The 9,549-nt window shown below is 63.6% G+C and overlaps 1 gene segment (V, D, J or C); it reads right to left on the bottom strand.

Moving 5' to 3' along the window:
- Positions 1–21: 21 nt before the first annotated feature.
- Positions 22–8,409, bottom strand: LOC114891802 (the record flags this gene model as incomplete). The annotated part of the segment is given in 7 exon segments: positions 22–613; positions 708–841; positions 3,077–3,418; positions 3,490–3,813; positions 3,903–4,226; positions 4,351–4,819; positions 8,071–8,409. Coding segments are annotated over 7 exon segments (2,524 nt in total), but the record flags the coding sequence as incomplete, so codon positions are not given.
- Between the last annotated feature and the right edge of the window lie 1,140 nt (positions 8,410–9,549).

Genomic DNA, 9,549 nt, shown 5'->3' with positions numbered 1-9,549 from the left:
CAGGGAGGGTGGGCAGGGGACAGGAGCAGGGCATGGGGGGCAGCGCACTTGGCCCTGGGGGCACTGAGGGCGGGACTGAGCCTGGGGAGTGAGCCCCTGGCTCGGCTGGGCTGGACTCAGACGCTGGATCGGGCTGGTTGGGACTCTGAGTCCTAGATCTGGCTCTGGGCTCCAGCGTGGGCTGGGCCATGGGCTCAAGGCCGTCGCTGTGTTTCAGGGGTTGTTCAGTCAGAACCGGTGTGGGCCCGAGCCCAGGGGCCTGGGAGAAGCCTGGGGTGGTCAGCACCCACGCCCAGCCCAGGTCTCTCTGTGGAGGGAACAGATGCTCTTCTGGGACTTGCCCCAAAGTGGGGTGGTGTGGGGCTGTGATAGGCGGGCCCCCTGTTGCCTTCGACCTTGGGGCTGAGCTGGGGCCTCTCGGCGCCCGTGTGCTGGTCGCTGGGCCCCTGGCTCTGGCCCCTTGGGGGCTGGTCTGCTCCTTCCTCTGGCCCAGGGTCGAGCTGGCAGCCTCGGGGACTCTCACACGAGGGAGAAGGCAGGGCTGTGCGGCGTTCCTGTAGTCGCGGGAAGCCTGCGGCTGCTTCTGCAGGGCAGCAGCCAGGACCCACTTCACCTGGAGGACGGCGTGCGTGAGGGACTCTCCCTCTGTTGGGGCGCCCCGCCCTGGAACAGGGCGTCCCCCCCTGGAACGGGGCGTCCGTGCCCACCTTGCAGAGGGTGACGGCAGCGCCGTAGCTCACGCTAAGCAGGAAGAGCGCCACGAAGGTTAGGAGGCCGGTCTGCGTCCCCTCCAGCTCGTCACTCTCGGCCTCCTCTGTGCACAGGTCCTCCAGGGCCAGCTCTGCGGGTGCCAGCTGGTCAGCCACCTGGCCTCGGGGTCCGATGGGGAAGGACAGGCCTGGCCAGCCTTAGGGAGTCGAGGGGACTGGGCCTGGCGCCCTGGTCCTGGGCAGTCCCTCCGTCTGGCCCCTCTGCGACTGCCCAGAGCCACCAGCCGGACCTGGAGGGTGGAGGGTTGGAAGCCCCCGAGCTGGCCGGCGGCTGTGTGGGGTGGCGCTGCTCCCCTGCCCTCTGCTGTCCCTCCACTCTCGGGTGGCTGGTGTTATCTCTGCCACCGTTTCTCCGCCACCGTTTCTCCGGCATTTCTCCTGACGGCTGGTCGCCCCTCTCAGCCCAGCGGGCCCCTCACCTCAGGTCCAGCTCTGCCCCACCCCGCTCCCTGCCCCGTGGCAGGCGGGGGCCCCCGGCCTGGGGAGCACCCACGTCCACCCACTGCATGGCCTGTGGCCGCCCAGTCTGGCCCCCTGGGCCCCGTTCCTGCTAGGCTCCATTCTCGCCAACCAGGGGGGCCCTTGAAGAGCACAGGCTGGCCTCCCTGCCTGGAGCCCTCAGGAGGGTGTCTGGACCCGGGAGGGCCCCTAGGGTCATCGGATCATTGCAGCGGGTGCCCCGAGGGCTGGGCCCGGCTGCATGGATCTTGCCCAGTGTGCGGGAGCCCAGAGCTGCCCCTGGCCCCTGGCTCCTCCTGTCCCGGGACTGGGCCTCTTCCTTCTCCAGCACGGCCTCTGCTCTGGGCTCGTGTTCAGGGTGTGGGCTGTGCATGTGCTGCTTTCTGTGTGGATGTGGTGGGTGCCTGTGTGCTGTCCACGAGTGTGTCTGTCCGTGTGTGTCCATGTGTGTGTCCACGTGTGTCAGTATGTGTGTGTGCATTCATGTGTGTGGGTTCATGTCTGTGTCCCCGTGTGTCTGTGTCCGTATGTGTCTGTGTATATCCATGTCTGTGTGTGTCAGAGTGTCTGTCCATGTGTATCAGTATGTGTCCATGTGTGTGTCCGTGTGTGTCCACGTGTGTCCACATGCATGTGTCTCTGTGCGCCTGTGTCCATATGTCTGTGTGTATCCATGTGTGTGTCCATGTGTCTGTGTGTGTCTGTGTGTTCATGTCTGTGTGTCCATGTGTCTGGCCATGTGTATCAGTGTCTGTGTGTCTGTCCATGTGTGTCTGTCCATGTGTATCAGCATGTGTATCTGTGTGTGTTCATTTGTATGTGTTCATGTCTCTGTCCTCATGTGTCTGTGTCCGTGTGTGTGTCCATGTGTGTCAGTGTGTGTCTGCGTGTCCAACTGTCCATCTGTGGGGTGCAGCTGACAGGGAGGGCTTGGCTGCACGAGGAAGCCATGTGGGGCGATGGGTGGGTCCAGGGGCCCAGGTATGACGGTGAAGGGTTTGGGAGTGGCCTGGGAGCTAGGGCGGGCCTCGGGAGGCCACCTGTGAGTGTGTGTGAGATGTTACCAGCGGTTGGCAGTGCCGTGTGACTTGGGTGCGTGCGGAGCCCTGGCACCAGTGTGCATGACAGTGTGAGGGTGCGTGCGAGGGATGGGTGCTTCCCTGGACCGATTCAGGGTGGAATGAGCCTGAGCGGCAAGATGGGGACCCTGGGCGCCGACCCTGGCCTGGTGTGGCCACGCAGGTAGGCTGGGTGTCAGAAGGCAGGGGTCAGAGGAGTGGGCTCCGCACGGGCCCCTGTGCAGGGTTGGCCCATTTGTGCCCAGGAGGTGACAGTGGAGGGACCTGCGTGTTGGTGCCAGTGCGGGGGTCTGACTCGGCCCATTTCTCTACCTGGAGGGCCTGTGTGTGCAGCTGGACTTGGGAGCCTGGGGGCTTGTCTGTGTCCAGAGGGTCTGGCAGGAGGCTGGGGGTGGAGGCTGAGGCCTCCGGGAGCTCCAGGAGAGGCTGGGGTCTCTGTGGTCCCTCCCCTAGGACTACTCTCGGGCTCTTAGAGCTCCTTTGACTGGGTAGAGTCCATAGTGGGGTGGCGGGGAGGCCCTCTGACACAGACGGCGATGCTGGATGGAGACGCGCTTCAGCCCTGGCCCCCACCCCATGCCTCCCTTTCCTCTGTGCCAAGACACCGCTCCCTGCCCCACAGCTCCCCAAGGATGGGCACACCCAGGGCTCTGAGCAGGCACTGGAGTGTTTATTGACAATGGACGGAATGTCTGGCCGGCCCCCTCTCCCACCCCAGCAGGATGGAGCCCTGGGATGAGGAGAGGGGGGAGGCCAGGCATCATTTACCAAGGTTGATGGACATCGATCTCTTGAGCGTCCTTGAGCCGGGCAGCGCCTCGTGCGCCACTTGGCAGGTGAATTCGCTCTTCTGCTCCCAGTCGGCCCGCCTGACCACCAGGTGGCTGTAGATGAAGTAGGCGGAGAAGTCGGGGATGGGGCTGCGGACCTTGTGGGGCCTCGTGATGGTGTGCTGGTCCGCCTGCATCAGGGCGCCGTTCCGCAGCCACTGCACGGAGATGTCCGCGGGGAAGAAGTTCTGGATCAGGCAGGTGAGGGTGACCTCACCCTTGGTCTTGAGCTCCTCCTTGGGTGGCGGGAACACGTAGACCTCGGGAACCATGCGCCTGCCTGCAGACAGGTGTGCGGTCAGCCAGGCTCCACCTGGGGGGCCGCCCACCTCCCCTCAGCCTGCGGCTCACCAGAGCCCTTGGAGATGGAGCGCAGGATCTCCTTGGGTAGGTGTGGGTGGGTCACTTTGCAGTAGTAGGTCTCGCCCTTGAGCCAGTCACTGACGTTCACCGGCAGGGTGGACGTGACAGTGACCGTCCCGTTGAACTCATCCTTGAAGACGAGCGGGTCTGGATACACTATATCCTTGTTCTCCCTGGACCAGGTCAGTGTAACGTCCTTTTTGCTGGCCAGGTCCACCACCAGGCAGGTGATCTTGGGTGACTTGTTGATGTACAGGTCGAGGGGCGTGGGTGGGCTCAGGTAGGTGCTCACGCCACGGGGCTCGGACTCGGCTGTGTGTGGGAAGGGGCTGAGTGAGGCTGAGTCTGCCCTCCTCTCTGAACCCCCAGTGGCTGGGTGTTGGCGTGGGCGAGGGCCATACCTGTGCACCTGCGGGCGTGGTTGTCGTAGGTGGAGCCATAATAGGTGACCCGGCAGGTGTAGGTGAGTTGGGACACCCACTGGCCCTGCGTGATGTTGAGCTCGCTGTAGGTGGAGGCCAGTTTGCCCTCCACCCTTTCGGGGCCGGTGTGTGGGAACACGTCTGTGGCCTCACGCCCGTCCACCAACCAGGTGACCTTGATTTTGCCTGGGGTGTAGCCGGAGATGAAGCACAGGAGCTGGATGGTGGTATGGGTGTCGCCACGGGGGTCGCAGGAGGAGTAAAAGAGCTTCACGGTGGGGTCGGTGAAGCTCTTGGTGCACCCTGGCGGCAGAGGCAGCAGGAGTGGGGCTGGCCTCTCTGAGCCCCCAGCCCTTCCTCCCTGTCCCTCCCGCCCAGCCTCCCCTCCCCCTCTGGCTGTCTCGTGGGCTGCCCAGGCCTGGCTCACCAGCGACGGCCTTGGTGGTGGTGGTGCTGGACGCAGTGTGGGCCACGCTGCAGGTGAACTTCTGCTTGGACCACTCGCCCGAGACTGTCACCTGGCTGCTGGTGGTGTAGAGGCTGGAGTTCAAGTTTTGGATGGCAGGGAAGGTCAACGTGCTCTTGTTCAGGGATGCTGTGTCCCAGGTCATGGTCACTGGGCCCGGGAAGTAGCCCGTGACCAGGCAGCCCAGCGTCACAGAGGTGGCATTGGTAGCACTTTTGCAACAGGAACGCAAGGGGTAGACGGATGGGCCGTGGATGGAGGCTGTGGGGACAGGACAGCGGTCAATGCTGGCCTCAGGACTGTCACCTGTATGTGCCAGGCTAACTGCTGGCTTTGGAGGATGGGCTGTGGGGTGGAGGTGGGGAGGTCCAGTGCAGGGAACACCGGGACTGTGTTCCAGCTTTGGGGGACAGATGGCTCCTCCTGGGTCCTTTCCTCATCTCCTGATTCCACTAGGGACGCCCTCCAGTGAATCCTTGTGCCCCTGCAGAAGCAGTGGCTGTCACTGCCCTTGGCCAGGACTCCTGCCCTCAGCCCCAAGTGGGTGGACACGGGGCTCCTGAGTGGAGGCGCTAACCCACTCCCTGAGGTGGAGGTTCAGAGCCCATAGCCCTCTGTTGGCACCCGGGGACCCAGGGAGAAACCCCCCAGGCCCAGGAGTTACCAGGCTACTCTTCTGCCCCCACTCATAGACTCCCATTGGAGATCAGGGACCCTGAGAACCTCAGTAGCCACCAGTCTGTCCCCTCTGCCCCACCCATAGCCCTGGGAACACAGGCCTGGGACACAGAGACCCCCAGGATCACCAAGCTGCTTTCCCACTCCTGAACCTAACTCAGACCCCCATCGGGGATCAGGGAGACCCCCAGGAACCGTCAAGCTTGCCCTTCTGCTTCAAACCAAAGACCTCATAAGGGCCTGGGGATCCACAGGACCCCACTTCCCAGGAATCACCTTGTGTCCCCGCCCCACTCCAAAGTCCCTGTGGGCCTGCTGTGGGCGGATCCACCTGCCACCCACTGGACCCCTGCTACCTGCAGCCGTGGGTCAGCCTTCAGGTCCCTGAGCTGCTTTGCCATGGCTGCCCCTTCACCCCATCCTTCGGCTGACCAGCCCAGGCCCGCTGGTGCTCTACCCGCCCTGCTGACCCCCCAGGGGAGCCCGATTCCAGGCCCCATGGAGAGAGGACAAAGGCCCCTCAGAGCCCTCCTCAGTCCCCCTCCTCAGCCCTTCTCAGGCTCCTCTGGCTGCCAGGCCTGTCTGCACGTCCCCTGGCCTTGGAGCTCCAGCCCCCAGCCCATCCCAGCTCTGCATCCCAGCTCGGCTCTTCCACCTTCCTCTATTCTGCCGGCTAGCCCAGCTGAGCACAGCCCAGATGACCGTGTGTCAGGACAGCTGAGACCAGCTGAGACAAAGCAGCTTGCGAGTACAGCCCAGCACCGCTAACGAGTCCTGCGCATTTCAAGTCAGCTCAGCCCAGTTCATCCCAGTTCACCCCAGCTCAGCCCAGAGCAGCCTGCCTTGATCCAGCCTGGCCCGCTTCAGCCCCTGACGTCCCATCTCAAGCAAAACAGCTCATCTGAGCTGCGTCCAAGTGGTTCATTTTAGTTCAGTTTAGCTGACTGAGCAAAGCTGGCCAGGATGACCCCACAGCCCACTCCACCCAGTTAATCCAGCTCAGCCCAGCCCAGTCCAGCCCAGCTCAGCCCAATGTAGCCCTACTCAGCTCAGCCCAGCCCAGCCTAACCCAGTTCAGCCCAGCTCAGCCCAGTCCAGCCCATCTCAGCCCAATGTAGCCCTACTCAGCTCAGCCCAGCCCAGCCTAACCCAGTTCAGCCCAGCTCAGCCCAGCCCAGCTCAGCTCAGCCCAGCCCAGCTCAGCCCAGCTCAGCCCAATTCCACCCAGTTCAGTTCAGCTCAGCCATGCCTAACCCAGTTCAGCCCAGTTCAGCTCAGTTCAGCCCAGTTCAGCCCAGCTCAGCCCAATTCCACCCAGTTCAGCTCAGCTCAGCCCAGTTCACCCCAGCTCAGCCCAGCCCAGCTCAGCATAGTTCAGCTCAGCTCAGTCCAGTTCAGCCCACCTTAGCCCAGTTCAGCCCAGCCCAGCTCAGCCCAGCTCAGCCCAGCCATGCCTAACCCAGTTCAGCCCAGTTCAGCTCAGTTCAGCCCAGTTCAGCCCAGCTCAGCCCAATTCCACCCAGTTCAGCTCAGCTCAGCCCAGTTCAACCCAGTTCAGCTCAGCCCAGTTCAGCCCAGTTCAACTCAGCTCAGCCCAGTTCTACCCAGTTCAGCCCAGCTCAACCAAGCCCAGTTCAACCCAGTTCATCCCTGCTCATCCCAGTTAATCTCAGTTCAGACCAGCTCAGCCCAGTTCAGCCCAGTTTAACCCAGCTCAGCCCATCTCAGCCTAGTTCAGACCAGCTCAGCTCAGCCAACCCTAGCTCTGCCCCACCCCTCTGGGGTAGGCAAGCTCAGCAGAGAAGAGCCCAGCCCAGTGCATTCAGCCCAGGTGAGCCCAGATTGCCCCTTTTATCCCACCTAACTATGCAAGTCGGGCCCCACTCAGCTAAGCCCAGTTTCTTCTGACATCCCAGCTCAGTCCAGCAGAGTCCAGGTCTGCCTAGCTCACCTGAGGACAGCCCAGCTGAGCCAGGCTAGGAAGGCTGAGTCCTGAGCTCTGCTCAGCTGGAGCAGCCTGCTCCCTCCCTGTCTATCCGAAGCAGCCTGGCCCACGACAGCCCAGCTCACTTTAGCTCAGTGCACGGTCCCACATGGCTGGGGACAGCCCTTCTGGCCAGTGTGGCCCAGCTGAGGCTGGAATAGCTCATCTGCCTCCACATAACTCCATCCACTCAAGCCAAACTTGCCCAGCCCAGCCCTGCCTGGCCTACCCTAGTCAGGCTGGCTCAGGCCAGCCCAGCTCAGGCCAGACGATGTGGGCCCAGGCCTGCCTGCCATGTTGGCCGGCCTGGGGACTGAGACCCGCTGCTTCCCCCTGACCCTGGGCTGGCCGTCACCATTTTTACTGGTTGTAGGCAGATCCACGCTCAGCCCGAGGTCCATGCCCTGTGTGTGATTCTTGCCCTGGCCCTGACCTGTCTGAGATTCTCGGCTCCTTGGTCTTCTCCAGGTCGGCTTCGAGCGTTCTCTTACTTCCCTGTGTCCCCATGCAGGGAAGGGACAGCTGCAAGGCAAGCAGTGACTCAGAAGCTTGGTCCCCGCTGGGTGGGCAGTCCAGGTGTCTTCTCCCAGCAGTGGTCTGGGCAGCTCCAGCGGCGGGGTGCCTGAGGGGCTGGGGTCTTCTGTCAGGTGCCCGTGGCTGGTGTGGCCCATCTGGCCAGTGGTGGCCGTCTGCAGGCTCCCAGGGTAGGCTCCCAGATGAGGTGAATCGTTAGGAAGCATTGCTGTTATTTTTATGCCCAGACGATAGAGCCTGGGGCAGGGCGGGGCAGGGGGGCGAGCTCTGCCTCAGTGCTCTCAGCTAAAAATGGGGTGGGAACCCCCAGGGGCCTCGGCAGCCCTGGAAGTTCCCTTCTCTCTCTCTGTTCTCGGGAAGTCAACCCAGTGACGGCCGGTCTCAGGTGAGGCTCCTCTCTGTGGCCTCTTCCCCGGCCTCTGCCACCCGGCTCGTGACCTCTCCCTCGATGCCACGGGCTGACTTGGTGAGCAGCCGGCACACACTGTGGTCACTACGATGGCCCGGGAAGGGAGAGGGCACCAGGCACTGCCACCACTGCCCCCGAGGCAGCCCATGAGGGACGGTCCTGGCCGTTTTGTGCTTGAGAAGTTGAGGCCCGCGTGGCCTAGGTGCCTGCGGCAGAGTGCGGGGCTTTCTGAGCAGTGGTCTGGGGGCCGGCCTGGTGGGGCGGCCCTGGGTACGAGTGTGAGAGGCTGTGGGTCCAGCTGGGTGTAGGCAGGTGCTGGTCCTCTGGTGGCTTCCTGGGCACCCTGCTGGCCGACAGTCTCACCTGCTGTCTGCGAGCCAGCCTCCCGATCGCTGTCCTGCAGCTGGGCTCCCATCGGGGCTGCGACTGGGCTGCGTGGCCGGCAAGGGCTGGCAGGGGCCTGTCGGGAGGTGGGACATGGCTGTGAGCTTGGCCAGTGGCTCGGCAAGACCTCAGCAGCCACCGGACCCTGGGGTGTACCATGCCACCCTGTGCTGTTGCTGTCCATCAAGGTGTGGGGACCACAGAGTGGCCTTCGTAGAGGTGCCCGCAGCATTCAACTCTGGTCTGTCGGGGCAGCCAGTCTACCGTCGACGCTCCCTGCCATGTGCTGAGCCAGATGATGTGCTGAGTCTTGGCCTTGCCTCCATGCTGTGGATGTGTCCTGCAGGCCGGTGTGTCTCTGGAACCCCCCAAAGGCCCAGATGCACACACAGGGGAGGCCACGAGAACTTGCAAGCTAGCTCATCAGCATGGACTCCTAGGAGGTGAATGCAGTCTTTGTGGAGAGGGAGACAGCAGGACCACGTCCCCTGGGCCCAGGACACCCAGGGCCGCTGGTCTGCATGCAGGGAGGCTGTGCAGAGATGAGCTGTCAGGCCTGCATGCTCAGAGGAGTGTCCGGGCCTCTTGGAAGACCCAAGAGGGGCTGCTGGATGGCTGGGGAGGGGCCCTGTGTTCAGAGCCAGGGCCCCGAGGCCCCCAGGACAGATTGTCCTGGTCTGTCCCGCCCCACCCTTGGCCCCAGGGACAGATGCTGCATGGCAGGTGCAGGGGGAACGCTGAGTTCCCTGGAAGGACTCAAGGTTCTGAGAGAAACCACAAGGCAGGCAGAGCCCCACCAGGGAGCCTTCTGCCAGGTGGTGCCTTGCCCTGCGGCCTGAACGGTGTGAGTGTGTGGGGCTGGGGGCTTGGCCCAGCATCCCTGTGCTTCCTGCCCAGCTGTGGGCATTCAAGGCTGAGGCCTCGGGATCAGCCGGCCCCTCCCCCAGCTCTACCCCAGCACCCCAGGAGCCACTGGGCTGCCGGCGCAGGGGCAGGGAGGTAGGGGTGTGTGTCCCTCGGTGCTGGAGGAGACTCGCTCCTGCGCCTGCTCAGCTGCAGGAAGTTAGATGGGACCTGGACAGACAGCCTGGGATAGATGGGCCTTTAGCCAAGGCAGTGTGAAGTCCCTCTGAGGCTGGGCCTCCGTGTAAGGGCCTGTGGGGTAGCCGGG

This window comes from Monodon monoceros, unplaced genomic scaffold, assembly GCF_005190385.1.
Source record: "Monodon monoceros isolate NGI ecotype Baffin Bay Population unplaced genomic scaffold, NGI_Narwhal_1 Contig96_ctg1, whole genome shotgun sequence".
Classification (NCBI taxonomy): domain Eukaryota; kingdom Metazoa; phylum Chordata; class Mammalia; order Artiodactyla; family Monodontidae; genus Monodon; species Monodon monoceros.
The sequence above is the reverse complement of the archived record's forward strand: the minus strand, read 5'-3'. Positions and strand labels throughout refer to the sequence as shown.